General features: G+C 30.6%; 2 protein-coding genes across 2 annotated transcripts; both read left to right on the top strand.

Annotated features, from left to right (window-relative positions):
- Window positions 1-3,921: 3,921 nt before the first annotated feature.
- Window positions 3,922-5,309, top strand: LOC128391949 (AFG3-like protein 2). Its single transcript, XM_053351915.1, has 4 exons — window positions 3,922-4,209; window positions 4,329-4,467; window positions 4,596-5,130; window positions 5,249-5,309. The coding sequence occupies exons 1-4, from the start codon at window positions 4,171-4,173 to the stop codon at window positions 5,307-5,309; spliced, it is 774 nt and encodes a 257-aa protein (XP_053207890.1). The 5' UTR covers window positions 3,922-4,170.
- A 2,508-nt stretch (window positions 5,310-7,817) lies between these two features.
- LOC128391708 (uncharacterized) lies at window positions 7,818-11,484 on the top strand. The gene is made up of 2 exons (XM_053351649.1): window positions 7,818-9,025; window positions 11,439-11,484. The coding sequence occupies exons 1-2, from the start codon at window positions 8,362-8,364 to the stop codon at window positions 11,474-11,476; spliced, it is 702 nt and encodes a 233-aa protein (XP_053207624.1). The 5' UTR covers window positions 7,818-8,361; the 3' UTR covers window positions 11,477-11,484.
- The last annotated feature ends 3,957 nt before the right edge of the window (window positions 11,485-15,441 follow it).

Here is a 15,441-nt window from a genome sequence, read left to right as displayed (position 1 = left end):
AGTTAGTTCAATAAGTAAGTTTAAAGGATTAATCCGGGTGGAGCTTAATAGGCGTAAGCAATAATTTATGGCCAATAATGGTTGACCGGACATTTCGAATAATTAATAAAATTATTTGATTGTTTGATTGCTTGATTGTATTAGATCCTCCGGATCCTTCCTTTGTCGAAATTGACCCTTTTAATTAAGACCTAACCTAATTTAAAAACATTATATCAACTTCGATTATTAAGGGTTTTCGATTAATTGATCAATAAGCTCCACACCGGAGTAATCCTTGAGCCCTACCTTTCGATAAAGTAACAATCGACGTCAAACATAAAACAGGGATGACGACTGATTAATAAACAAATTTATTATTATTAGAATTAATCAACATTAAACATTTACCTGTTGTTAATTAAGAACAAAAATAAAAATTTCCATGAGCACTTGAAAATAACTTAGCAGGGAATGGTCAATTTATCTGTATTCGAATTTTCGTTAATTAACACCGTCACTGTTTTGACTTCAGATTCTATCTTGACAGAATTAGCAAAATTTGTGTGAGAAAAGTAACATATTAATCGCACACCTCTTAAATTCATTTTTAACAAATTGCTTGAGTCCAGGCGCCTTCTTCTATCAATCAAGGGCATTTTTCTAACTTCAGAATTAGCGAACGTCATCACGAACTTCAAATAACTTTTGAAGAGACATTTACTAGGTGTTTCTTAGGGTGGTGTGATTAATTTTCATTTTATTAGCCTCTTTTTATGAGATTTAAGGTAATTTGCAAAAATACGCAACTCAAGGTTCGATTTATTATTTATTTCGTTTTTGACCATAAAGATGTTTCAATCGAAAAAAAATCAACAAAGGTCTGATGAATGCAATGTTAAGTCAGCTTTTTGGATAAGAAATCACCGGAGGTGAAATCCTCTTTCTTTTATTTTCTCTTACTTTTGTCTTTCTCTTTTTATTAATTTACTATTTATTATTTATTATTAATTATTTCTTTTATTCATAACCTATTAAATGTTGATTATGAATCATTATGGTTGTTGTTTTTGATCAAATCACAAGTCAACTGTTAATATTAATTGATTAACAATGGGGTGGTGATTGTGGTAAACAATCAATTTGCTTCTGTTTGGACCTTTGACCAGATATGATTTTAATACTCGCAACAGAGAGTAGTAAAGAAGAGAGACTTTATCTTTTCATTTTGTAAAGGGGAAGAGATATCCGCTGGTGTGCAGATTCACAATGTGTATCTGATAATAACTTCGTATTGAGCTGGCGGGGGAAAGAAGAAAGACAGAGGATGGAAAGGAGAAGAAAGGAAAGAGAAAGCTCTTTACAACATTACAGCTAATAACAAACTTCAAGACTTGAGTGGTATGCAAGCAAAGAATATAGTGAAAGAGACTGCAAGCTATCTGGGTTGAGACCAGACTGAACACGGATGCCAAGAGGTGGCGCTTTTTACCATTTCTCTTTCTTTTTTCCCTTTCTTTTCTCTTTCTTTTCTCTTTCTTTTTACTTTTTTCAGCGGAAAAAAAGTGAACTAAAAAGAAAGGGGAAAAAGATAGAGAAATGGTAAAAAGTGCCACCTTTTGGCATCCGTGTTCAGTTTGCTCTCAACACGGATAGCTCTCTCTCTCTTGCTTCTTACTCTTTGGATGCAAGCCTGCCATTCCAAGTATATGACACAGCTCTCTTGACCATTCGGCCATCGAGGGCGAGCAACAGCAAAAAGAGCTGTTTGGGGATAAATCTCACGAGGGTCACTGACGTTTTTCTCTTTCTTTTCTCTTTCTTTTTGTTCTTTTTCCTGTCCATTAGTTCAACGACAAAGGGTAAACCAAGTTTAACCATTTTCCTCAATCTTTTCTTTTGTTCCACAAACTGTCACTCACGTTACTCTCTGTCATCTTATCTTCTCTCTTCATAGTCTCTCATCTCTCTCCCGTACACACACACAAACAACACTTTCAACCGCCAAAGTAACCAAACACAAATGTTGACCAATTGGGTCAGTTTATTCAAATTATTTTAACAGATAATAAACAGTATTTAAACAAAACCCAAATCAATAAACCTTGTCTTTAATTGCTGACAATTGAAGAGATAACATCTCTTAGTGCATTTCATATTCTTCGTGTAAAATCTAAGTGGTTCTTTTTTATATAAGAAGAAGAAGTTAAATTGATTAACGTTTTAATTAGATTTGATTAAATTTTCCCAACTAAAACCAACATGCGCAATAAAAACACAAAAATTAATTTTAAATTTACTGGTAAAGTTAATTGAATTGCAATTATCAGGAGCGATGAAAAAGATTTCTCTCGCAATTTGGAAAACAGACCCATCTTTTGTCAAAAGATTAGCAACTTCCAGCATAAATAGAATTAAATTAAGAATTCTGTACCTCGTCCTTATTCCCGTCATTTCATGAAATCAAACTGTATCGAATGCTTACTACTTCTATTTACTATACTATTTAATTTGAAATAAAAGTGTGCAGGTGCAGCTTTAAGCTGCACCTGCTAGGTTAGGCTCGTCAGGTTAAGAGTAGTCTCATGTGAGGCTTGAACGCGGGTTACATTATTCACTAAGCATATGCTCTCACCACCAGTCTGGCTGGTGAGGCAAATTATAAGATCTTTTGAACGCTTTCAAAGATAAGTACAGAGGCGGATACACTTGGAGCAGAGAAAACGGCACCTATACGGTCCTAGCTTAATTTAATAGAAATCTCATCAATCCACTAGATGGAGACTGTGAAAAAAGTAGTTGCTCTGTATCTCAACTTGATGCTTAAATGATACATGGCCTATGTGAATAGATGCTAAATTCAAATTAAAACGGTACAATCCACTTCGACTCAATTAAATTTACTCATTTTCTGTGAAAAATATAAAAAGGGCATATAATATAATAAATATTTTGGTTAGTCCTGGTGTAAGTAGTAGCAACACTTCAAAAAAATGGACTCGTTGAGGCCTCATACAGCGATAAGAGCTAATCTTTTAAAACAATTGTCAACTCAGCGCCAATAGTTTAATTGACCTTTCAACGGTTCCTAGAGCCAAATGGTAGTCGACAAAATCTCCATGAGATCTTTTGTATCTCAACTCATTGAGAACCAATAAACCCAAAAGAGCTGAAGCTCCATAGGCGATATAAGGTAAAGTCTTATTTGATCCTGATGATCCATTACCACCGCCGAAACTAAAATCCCATTTCAGGTATATTTATTTTGAGAAGATGAGGATGATTAAGCTCGTAATGCGAGTCCAAGAATCCATTCAACACCTAAAAAAGTATCCATCAAATGTCACAAAGTAAAACCAAAACAAGAACGAGATGAGGTAAAAAGTAGACAAAAAGATCTGTTCATCTCTGGGATCAAATACTATTTGTAATGCTTTTCAAAAATTCATTCAAAAGTAGACAGAGACATCTATTGACGTGTTTTCTTTTTTCTAATTCATTTCTTACAACTAAATTCTGGTATCAAAGTTAATGAGTTAATGTCCCGGTAAAAATTAATCCAACAGTAAAATAGTTTTGTAATTTTGTTTAACATGAAAAATGAACAGAATAAGATTGTAATTAGTTTATTGAGCATATAAACCTGACATGAATAATCTTAATCAAAAATTGTTTGTTTGATTTGAATCAATTTTTTAATTTAGTGTTTACAAACCATTAAGATCAAAATAAATTATGGCTTGAAAAAACACCAAAATAGTTAATTAGTTTCTTATTTACTTTTTTCACTTAACATAAAGTCCCTTAAGCGATTGGAATTGCAAACAAGTTGAGGTCAGAAAGTTAAACTTTCAAAGTTTTTTGTTTGACTTTGATTTAGGATAATCCTAATAGGATTCTTATTGGTTTTTTATTTGAAAGTTGACAATTTTTAATTGCCAATTAATAGTATCTTTGTTTACAAATGGGTTTTATTGGAAAAGATAATATGATTCGATACAAAAGGTTTGGTTAATTTGTCCATTTCTTTAATGTTTATCTCGTTCTTGTTTTTGTTTTGATTTGTGTCACTTGATGGGTACTTTTTTAGGTGTGGATTCTATTGATTGATGTCTCTCTTTTTGTTCAATTAACTAGTTGAAACTCCAATCAGGGGTCTAACTTGGTGTTAGTAATTATGAAAGATAATTAATGAGAAATCTATTACCTCATAATCCAAGACGATGTCAGGTTTGTCTCTTTTTTGTTTGGATTCTCATTTTTTCATGTTCATTGCTTGTTTTTTTCATTGTGTTGATTGATTTGTTAATTTTTTCTTTTTCATTATTTTTCATGTTTTCATCTTTTAGATTTTGAATAATTCACTCTCACACTATCATGATCATCATCATTTAAGATCATCATCAAGATTGGGTAAACTGATTGCCCAGTGGAGGTCATTTTGTAATAAGCCACCAAAAAGATTTGAGAAATTTTTTGGTAAATCAAGTGAGTTGGTGACATTTTGTTTTATTTGTTTGTTTGTGTCTTAAATTGTTTTCTTAAGTGATTTTGATGTGACTTTGATTTGGTCGAATTTTGAATGTTCTTTATTGACGCCATTTTGTTTCTCTCAGATAAGAAAACACCAACTGAGAATCAAACCAAGGAAGCTGCTGGAGAATCGAGTTCAGCTAAACGTAGTAGTGAGAGAAAAGAATCTGTTTTTGAACCTTCATCACGAGCAAAGTCTTCATCTTCCTCATCATCCTCATCTTCTCAAAATAAATATACCTGGAAATGGGATTTTAGTTTCGGCGGTGGTAAAGGATCATCAGGATCGAATAAGACTTTACCTTATATCGCCTATGGAGCTTCAGCTCTTTTGGGTTTATTGGTTCTCAATGAGTTGAGATACAAAGAGATCTCATGGAAAGATTTTGTCAACAATCATTTGGCTCGAGGAACCGTTGAAAAGTTAGAGGTAGTCAACAAGAAATGGGTTCGAGTTAAATTTTATTCCGATGCCTCTCAAGCAGATACAACTTCCGTCCTTTGGTTTAGTATCGGAAGTGTCGATGCCTTTGAACGTAACCTGGAAAATATCCAAGCCGAAATGAATATTGAACCTTCAAATTATGTTCCTGTTGTTTATAGAAATGAAATGGAAGTGTAAGTAACAATTACGATGTTTGATTATCGTGATGAAATTCATCAAGTTCATTTCATTTCCATTGGTAATGAGAAAATGTTAATTTCTCTTTCTTTCTCTTTTCATTCAAAAAAACAGTCGAGATTTTCTCAGTTTCCTTCCTACTATGATAATCATAGTATGTTCTACTTTTCTCTAAATCTCGAAACATGATGGGAGGACGTGGTGGAATCTTTGGAATGGGAGAATCTACGGCCAAAGTGATTAATCCAACGGACATTGGTGTCAAGTTCAGAGATGTTGGTGATTAGAATCGTGATGGAATTTTGGAGCCAATTTAATCTGTTACTTTTGTTTCGTAAAAAAGTTAAATATTTATTGTGGAAACAGCATTGAGATATCAATGTTAATAAACACTTGAGCATTAATTCAATAATTTTATTTGATTAGATAACTTATTTTTGCTCTCGATAAAAGCTTTTAGAGCATTGATTTAGATATCACCTAAGTTATTTAAAAAAATAGAAATATCAACTAAAATCTTCAATTGATTTTCCAACCAATATGCATGATTGACCAGCGAGTGACAAAGCACCTGAAAGTTAGAGAAAAACCGTTCATATATGTTAGAAAATCAGTAGTAAATAAAAAAATGTTTATAATAAACTTCGTGATGATGGATTTAGAAATTATTAGAATTGAAAAAATACATCAACTAACCAGTCTACATATAGATGAATATATATGCACATTTGTCTTCACCAGCTAGTCTGATGGTGAAGACATATGCTTAGTGAGCAACGCATCACGCGTTCAAGTCTCACTAAGGTCTCAGCCTAACAGATCTAACCTAACCTAGCAGATGTGGCTCATAACGCTGCAACTGCATATTTTTGCCAATTCTGCTATGCATATTTTTTATGGTTATGAAACATTAGAAAATATTTTTCTGATGGAAAGTAAGGGAAATGTCTGACAGACTAATATGTATAACGTTACTGAATTCCATGCATTTTGTCAGAGTTATACGGGCGTTTTTTATCACTACAGCTATTACCTGAATATCTCCAGAACTAAAAGTACACACGATGACCTTAAAATGACCTTTAAATGCTACCTTCGTTAAATGACCTCAATGACCTTGAAAATCGCAGGGTCGAGTGCTTCATCTGCTTAGTCCTCAGGTCAAGTCTGACATTCATATGACTTTTAGTTCTGGAGATATTCAGTGTAATAGCCGTAGTGATAAAAACGCCCTGTACATTCAATAAATAGTCATTTAATGAATAGCAACAAAATGGTTTTAGCCTCTAATTAACAATAAGGTTTCAATATACCAGACGCTATCTTGTGTGAAAAAATCGAATAAGATAAGGTAACCGGTAAAGAATAGAAGTAAACTTTGAAGATTAGTAATTAGTTAATGAAATTGAATTTGTGCATACATTTTATTGATAAACTTTTGGAATTACTATAGTTGAATAGACGGTAAAACAATTGATTTTAGCAAAAGTCCGTCTTGCCGATCACTTCAATCAATTTATAGTCAAAATTCTTAATAATTTTCGAACTTAATTAATCTGATTTGTTAGATCAGGCTGAATTTTCGATAATAAATCCATAATCAGCACAATTTGAGCTTCACAACGCTATAAAATTTTCATGTATTAAGAAAACAATTAGCTAATATGGACAGTTTTATTTAATTTAGATCGGTAAAATTGAGTATATTAAAACAACGGCCATTAATAACTTAAAATTAGAACTATCAAGAAATATTTTCGCATTGGCCCTTTGATTGTCGATAATTAAATCAATAATGATCAGTTTATTCCATCCCGTGTTGTTAACTTTTACCTGAAAGTATCGCCGTCTTGAAAAAATCGTTTCGAAGATGATTGTCAATTGAATCACAAATTGTACGATTTAGATTAATTTACAGGAATAAATGAACGTAACAATAAACTTTTGATAGACTGATCTTCTTTGTACTTGATACTTTCTTAAAGAACTAGCTTTTTATCTCACTTTACCACTGACAAATTTCACTATTTTCTATTGATACATATTCGAAAAATTGAATTTTTCACAACTTTTAATAATCGAAAAAGCTCGAAAAATATATTGATTTGAAGGTAAGAACTGTTTATTAATAATACATGTATTCTAATTTTGAGAATATAAATTTAAAATCAAAATAACCACGACAATCAAAATATTACTTTCATTCACTACCGGTCATACCTTACTAAACCATTTTTGGCTCTTTACCATTGCGAGTTAATCACTAATCGAGTTTGTTAAGTCACCGCACCTATGTATAACTATTGATCGCTACTAAGATATCATCTCTCCCTCTCTATTCATCCATCTACATATCTCATATCATGCAACTATGTGAAATTCTGAATGATTCACAAATAGCCCAAACTATTATGAGTTGTTTAGAATGTGATCTATCAGAGTAATTTGAAAATATATTCGTGTTATTTCTTGTATCTCAAGTAAGAGTTTTCTTTTCATTGAAAGTAGCAACGAAGATTGTCGATTTAGATCTACTAATTCAGATTTTATCAGTTCTGATATTGATTTGAAAAATTATAACAGGATGTCTCTTTCTCTGTTCTAATATAACTATATTGGATTAGACAATAGAGTTTAATAAAACATTTTTAGATAATTTTCTTAGATTGTAAATTGTGGTTAATCCATTAATTCGACTGGACATCCAATTTACTTTAACGAAAACAAAGGTGATAATTAAACATTGAGAAATAAAATAGATAAACCATCCAATAGATGGAGATGTAAATCTAATGTTAAATGATTATAACCTTTAAAGATGAATCCGATTGATGAGTTTGCTCTGTTGTGATAAAATAGAAAAAAGAAAAGTTTCATTCTAGTTAACAGTTAACCGGCAATTTAGTTGATTGTCAACATCAGATTAATACACTTACCCTAATAAAATTCAATGTGAACAGTCAACAAGATTATTTAACAATGATTGGAAAAGGGAAATTAAAGCAACAATTAACGTAATTATTTAATTCTGAAAAGTAACAAGATTGGATTGTTTCTGTGTGAATTTGATTTTTTCTGTGTGTCAATAATTTCAATTGGATTGAAATCAATTCAATAGGAATTATTATCATGCTTGTTTGTGTTTTCTAGAAGAAAATTGATAATCTTTAAGATTGTAATCAACTAATCAACTATTTAATGTATTAAATCAAAAATAATTAAAGTGAATGAAAATGAATTTATCTTCATTGATTAATTTACTTTTTCTTTGTTCTTGTTTAATTATCTTTCTATTGATAACTTATTGTGTTCCAAATGTTCAAGGATTATCTCAATCATCTTTATCTTCATTTTCTTCATTTTCCTCGTCTCCATCTCCATCATCATTTCCAATATTTCCATCATCATCGTCCTCTTCATCATCTTCAATATCTAATCATGTCCATGAAATCGCGACATTTGGTGATCAAATTGCTTCATTACCTTGTGAAGTAAATATTAAAAGTTGTGGTTCCATTTCAATGGTCACTTGGTTTAAAAATGTTTCGTCACAATGGGAACATATTTATTCATATTCATTTACTGGTGGTGGACATCACAAAGTATCAGGTTCATTTATTGGTCAACCCGAAAGGATATCAATGGACGATACAAATATTACTCTTACCGGGATTACTTATCTAAGGATTAAAAATTTAGGATTAAGTGATGAAGCAAATTACAAATGTGAAGTAACTTATCATCATTCAACATCAACAATTAACCATCATCACAATAATAATAACATGATCAACAACAATCATGATAATATTAATGGTAAATTGTTATCGTCATCATCAATGCCATCAACTGATTGTCCAACTACAACATACTCCAAATTATTTACATTAGGTAAGTGGTCAATCTTTCATTTTCAAAAGTTCTGATCAGAAAATCTCAGTTACAGTTATGATTCTCAAAGTCTATTGGTCATCTTGTTAGTGTTGACTAATTATAATCTGATTTGATTTCTTTCATACATGTATTAATAATTCAGTATCAAGATTACGGTTTAGTTGATCAATGTCTCCATTGACCAAGTAATCAAATGAGTATTGGTCAATATCTTGTTAATACAAAAGTCAATCATTTTCACACAATATAATATTGTATTTGTTATCTCAGCATGATAACCTAATAATATTATATCATGATGATTGAATGTCCGAGTTTCTGTGTTGGAGGTTACGATTTTTTCAACTATTTCTGGTTCGGTAAAATAATAATAATCATCATCATCATGGTAATAAAAATATTACATTGGGGAGAGTATAATAAAAATGATGATAAGAAAGATGAATATGATAAGCTGAAGATTGAACGTCTTGAGTTCATTTTCAATATGATGAAGATCAAGCTTAAGCTGGATGAAGATGATGATGATATTTTCATCGAGAAGAAAAAGATATTGACAGGAAGGAAGAAGCATGAGAAAGGATGATGATGATGAAAGAGACAAGAAAGATGACCAAGTGAAGATGAAGATGATGGTTGACAAAAATAACAGCAAACAATCAAGAATATGAGAAAACAAATGAAACAAAACATTGTAACGATAAGATGATGATCAGGATGAGGACTCTGATGATGATGATGATGGAAGAAGAAGAAGAGAGGAGAAAGAAAGAGGAGAAATAAAGATGAATTGATCCATGAAATGAGTTATGAGGAATCAATGATTATTTTACATGAAAAGAGAAGGAAAATTTTTCTTCACCATGATCATGATAATCAATCGCATTCTATTTGTCATGAAATAGTTATTCTCATAAGGAATCAAAGGCAAAGTGGGAAGGTAAAAATTGCTCTTCTTATAATGTAACATATTATGTTAGTGACTGGGAGTGAAAATTAGATTATGAATACTTAGCACTTGGGTTTCATTGAGATTATTTGACAATTGAAGTGTCACATGGAATAAGAATTCATGATTAGTTTATGAATAACATGGAGATGAGAAAATTTTATGTTAAAGAGGAAAAATTAACCATAAAGAAAATAATACAATTCTGATCTCTCTCTCTCTCTCTCTCTCTCTCTCTCTCACTGTATTATCTTCTATTTCCTTTGTTTTTGTTATTCCATTCTCTTTATCATCATTGTCATCATTATTATTTTATTATCTTCATTTCAAATGTTTTCCTTTTATCTTCATCACCTTCAATTTCAAGTTTATCTTCATCTTCTTTGGGATAGATATCATCAAGATGAACTTTTCCTTAACACTTACATGAACATTAAGAGACACTGACCAACCCATCTTCATCTGCCAACTTAAGCAGGATCACTTAAAAGTCTTTCGAATAGTCAGTTTGAACTAAGATAATGTTTTCTTTAACACCTTTCGATACTAAAATTCAACTATCAATGAATATTCCAATTCCGAAGATATGAAGTTATATAATTCATTTTTCCTTCAATTGACTCAAATCATCCTGCTTTTCATGTAAACGTCTTTTCATGATCAAGTGATCAATTCAGTCTCAAAGAATTGATTAACTCAATAGCTATTGACTTTTTGAGGTTTAAAGTTTCGATAGAACATGATTTTTATGTGAATCAAATTCTTGGTGTGAACATTTTACCTAATTAATTTGTCACCGTGAAAGACTCTGATTGTACTTTGGATTATCAAAAATTCCTTTCAGATAAATGTAGTATTTCTGAGGTTTCCCAGATTCCTAGCAAGTCTTAAGAATTTTTAACAAAACCTATGGGGTGAAAAATTAATCTTTATGATGTAAATTCAGATTTCTTTTGAATCTCAAGATGCGTTTACTTATTCATTCTGATACTTAATTTCCAATCCAAATCACATTGAATAACATGGAGAAAAAAAGTTCCAAGGGAGACAATAAATAAGTTTGTTTTTTTTCTCTTTCTAAACCAATACCCAATATCCATCCTCAATCTTTACATTTATCTGTTGGCTAAGAGGTTCACCTTAAAGGATGAATAATCTTTATCTCCAACTCAATGATCTTTTTATTCACTAGACTCGATTACTTATCATGAGAGTGAAAGAGAAAAAAATTCGGAAAAAACACACTTGACTCTCTCGTTTTCTCTCTCTCTCTCTTTAACTCATCTTCCGCCTTCTTCACTATATTCTAATAAATCGCTTCCCACCCACTGAACTTTTCTGTGTATTTATTTTCTGTATCATTTCAAAAACGATAACATGTAGACTCTCATGTTCATTGATTCTGATTATGTTTGTTTTTTTATCTCCTTTTTATCTTCATCATCATTATCATCATCTAAGTGGAGTCTATGAAGACTGTCCAGTATTCGGTACAATGAAAACAAAGTAATAGGAGAGAGAGAGAAGAGTAAACACTGACCTTGGATTTTATATCCAAACCAAAATCGTTTGAAAACTGTTATCATTTTCCAAAATCCAATATATGAGATTAAACTGTATCGACTCTCATGGGAAGGATAATATACTTTCTTTGAAACGAAATCAACAGAAAAATAGACTCATGATAATATTCATTGGATTCTCAAAGATTTTCACAGTTAATATAATATTGATATAAACGTTGACCATTTGCAAATGGTCAAAGTTTATACAAAAACTATCTTAAGGTCCAATTTACTTTGACAATCATGATATATAAAATATAATAATCCAATCAACTTGATATCAATGTTATAATATTAAATTGCCTTTTCAAATTAATCCAATTGCTTATCATTAGCATGATTCTGAATTGTTTTGATATGATTCATGAAAAGTTATTCATCTGGCCAAAAGATATTAGTAAAATCAAGTTGATAATCAACTTTTATCTTACCTTTACCATGATTATCTGACATGATGAGGAAAATAATCAGCTTAACCCATTCCAACTGAATAAATTAATATATTTATTCATTATCCTCACATTATCGTATCATACTAATCCAGTCGAGTTCAATTTTCACCCTGGAAAATTGATCTAATATATATACATGAGTGATAAAGAATATTGAATTCTCATTATTTCAAATATCTCATTTCATTTTTCCTCCTTGAATTATTTTCATGATAATTCTGATCCAGAGAAAAGTCAATTTACTGAAACTGTTTGTTTGCCGGTAACATTAGCATAGTAAATTAATGTAAGTATATCAGGAAACGATGATGCTAATAAAGTCTCTTGTATTATATTATCGTTGAAATTTCCCCGGGCCAATTGAAAGTTTCAAACGAAAATGCCCTAAGGGTAGACTCAGACAAAGAAATAAAAATAGAGGTAAAGAAAGATAAAAGAAAACTAAATTCACAAATAGAATAGAGAATCTAATGATATTTGATATCATCTTTATTACCCTGACTTTTAATACTTATTTTTTTCAATAACATTGAACTTCTTAACGATTCTGATGATTATCATGCAAAAAAAAAGTTATATGAAAATAAAAGTTTCACAAAGTTAAACTCAACAACAGGATTAACAATCATTGAAATAGTAATCTAATTTTTCACTTATCCTTGAATCATATCACATTGTTTGGTTGATGTATTATCTTTAATAGGATAATAATGATACAATGTTTCATAATAATTACCGTTAAGATCAATTTAATCAGTTAAACCTTAAATCTGTTCATGGTATTAATCTGTTAATCATTAATACGATAATGATATTGTATCTTATTTGCTTCTTATTACTAAGCAAATGAGTTTGATCCTCAAATCAGCTGACTAAACTTTCAGTCGATATTTTTACAAGTAATATGTGTTCATTTTGAATTCACTGATCAGAATAATTTAATTGTAAACTATTAATCAGTTGAATTTAGATGTAACTAAGTGATTATTTCAAGTCTCTAGATAATTGACAGGAAAAGTTTCGGGTTAATTGTAAAAACATGGTAACATATTCACTGGACCAACAATTTGCTTAGACAATTTGTCAATCTGATTTTGATTGTGTTCACCAATTGTTAATCAATTGAGATGCAAAAACTTTTCATGCTACTTGACGAGCGATAAATTTTTTCCTGTTTCCAATTGATCTTATTGAAATATCATGATTGATAATTTTATCTTGATAATAATAACGATGATGATGATCCAATCGGAATTTGGTGAAAATGTTTAAGATGAATTTTCTGTGAATTCTATTCTCTGAGTGATCTTTCAATGGATGAGCTGTTCAAATGAAATCAAATCTTACAAACGGTTGACATTAAAGCTGAACAATCGTCACCATGGATTCTTGAATCATTGAGAATGAAAGTTATTCAAATGAAATGAAATATCTGACAACCACAAAGAAACACAGGGACACACACACACACACATACATATAAAAGGGAAAAGTGTATTAAATATGTCACCAAAAGAAACCAAAAAGTTGAACCAATCTTAAATAGAAATTCAATATCATTTCACAATTTTCTATTGATAGAAAATCTAACCCTACATCTTTCACCACCATCATTGTCAAGTATTAATAACAATTCAATCTCAAGTCTACATGGAAGATAATTGATGAAAAAAATCAAGTTCTCATTCTCTGAAGGAAAGAAAATGAATAAATCTTATCGATACTTTTTTTTTCATGCAACATCAACAATCAAAATGATATGATAACTTTTTTTGCTCCCAAATATGATATCGTAACCATGATGATAAATATCATCATCATCATCATCATGAAATCAGAAGTGAATTCTGTACTTTTGTGTGTGCTTATATATAAAATGATGAGAGGAAAATTAAATTTATAGAAATTTCAATTTCTTTCAATGGTTTCGATTATGTGTCTAAATTTGATGATAAATCATCATGAATAAAATGAATTAGAACTTTTTCTTCTTCCTCTTTTTTTTAATGCATTTACCAACAAGATAGAGAATGATGATGATGATGATAATAATGATAACTATTAATTCATATCATATTATTAAATTATCATCATCATCCTCAGAGTAGTCTTATCATTCAAAGGTAATTCAATTACACCATGATATTAACCTCCAAGTGAAACTGTTCACCCTCACTTAAAACCCTCAATGTTTGCATACTTGATAACCATTTAAACCATTTACCATTATTATTATCATTACCTTGATCCGATTAAAAAAAACCTCAAGATATTGTTAGGTTAAAACATGAATCTGAATAATAAAAATTATCATGGATTCAGAATTGAGAATAGCAAAAAAAAAATGACATACAGTTAGATAAGTATGAATAATAATATCATGATGATGGAGACGATAAATTATCATATGAAATTTAATAAATAAACTATAAATCAGCATTTACCATGATGATGAATTGATTTTCAATGAAGATGACTTTTTTTCATCGATAATTAATTTGTGATTGGTTTTAATTGTTACCATGAAAAATGAAAATGAATTTACTGGACATGATATGTTATCGGGATTAGATGTAGATTACATTGTGTATAAAGTATTGACCAGTAAGTTGATTAAATTGATTTAGTTGTGATGTTATTGCTCCCTTGTAAAGAGAGTGAGTGAGAGATACTGATGATGATGATGAAGATGAGGAGGAGGAGGAGGAAGATGATGATGATGATAATGACCAATGATAAATGATGATCGATTCATCATTGATTATTTTTTTCTCTCTTTGGATTCTTTTTGCTATCTGATTTTTTTTTTCTTTCTTTTCTTTCTCTTCAGAATCTCTGGATTCTTATTCTTGTTTATTGCTTAGATAAACACAAATCAACATGAATAGTTTTCTCAGCATCTCATTGGTAATATTATCATGAAAATAAGATGATGATAGTGATGATGTAAGACAGAAGATACAGTTCGCAGTAATAAATAAATGGGACACACATACAAAGAGAGAGAGAGAGAGAGAGAGAGACTTTCTTCTTCTTCACCATTAATCGTGATTAGGACAATGATTTATCGAAACCCATACAGAACAATTTTCATCTATTCTCGAACTCGAAATTCGTTATCGTTTGGCCCAAGTTTTTGATCTACGATCTTTCTTTTCTTATTTTCGTTCCAATCAGAATGAGAAAGAGACACGAGAGAGAAAAGTTAAGATTCTAGTCTACTAATTGACCATCGGTGTTCACATATAAAGCAATCGGACAATAACTGGACACTAACTACAATTACTTACATCAATTGATTATGTCCATTGTGTCCAAATCTTAATCTACTTTAATCAAGCTTGATAATCACTTAGACTAAGAGGCTGAGGTGATGAAAATGATTCAGTTAACATGGTGAAGAGATAAATATTGTTATCTAATTAATGAATCGTTAGATACGATTTG

The sequence above is a fragment of the Panonychus citri genome, unplaced genomic scaffold (genome assembly GCF_014898815.1).
Source record: "Panonychus citri isolate SS breed McGregor unplaced genomic scaffold, ASM1489881v1 Contig00135, whole genome shotgun sequence".
Lineage (NCBI taxonomy): Eukaryota > Metazoa > Arthropoda > Arachnida > Trombidiformes > Tetranychidae > Panonychus > Panonychus citri.
Note: the sequence above shows the minus strand (reverse complement) of the source record. Positions and strands in the feature narration are given on the sequence as shown.

Coding starts and splice junctions, on each gene's coding strand:
- LOC128391949 (XM_053351915.1), top strand. CDS start 4,171: ATGAGAAATCTATTACCTCATAATCCAAGACGATGTCAG. Junction 4,210..4,328: donor ATAATCCAAGACGATGTCAG/GTTTGTCTCTTT, acceptor TTCATCTTTTAG/ATTTTGAATAATTCACTCTC. Junction 4,468..4,595: donor GAAATTTTTTGGTAAATCAA/GTGAGTTGGTGA, acceptor TGTTTCTCTCAG/ATAAGAAAACACCAACTGAG.
- LOC128391708 (XM_053351649.1), top strand. CDS start 8,362: ATGAAAATGAATTTATCTTCATTGATTAATTTACTTTTTCTTTGTTCT. Junction 9,026..11,438: donor CTCCAAATTATTTACATTAG/GTAAGTGGTCAA, acceptor TCATCATCTAAG/TGGAGTCTATGAAGACTGTC.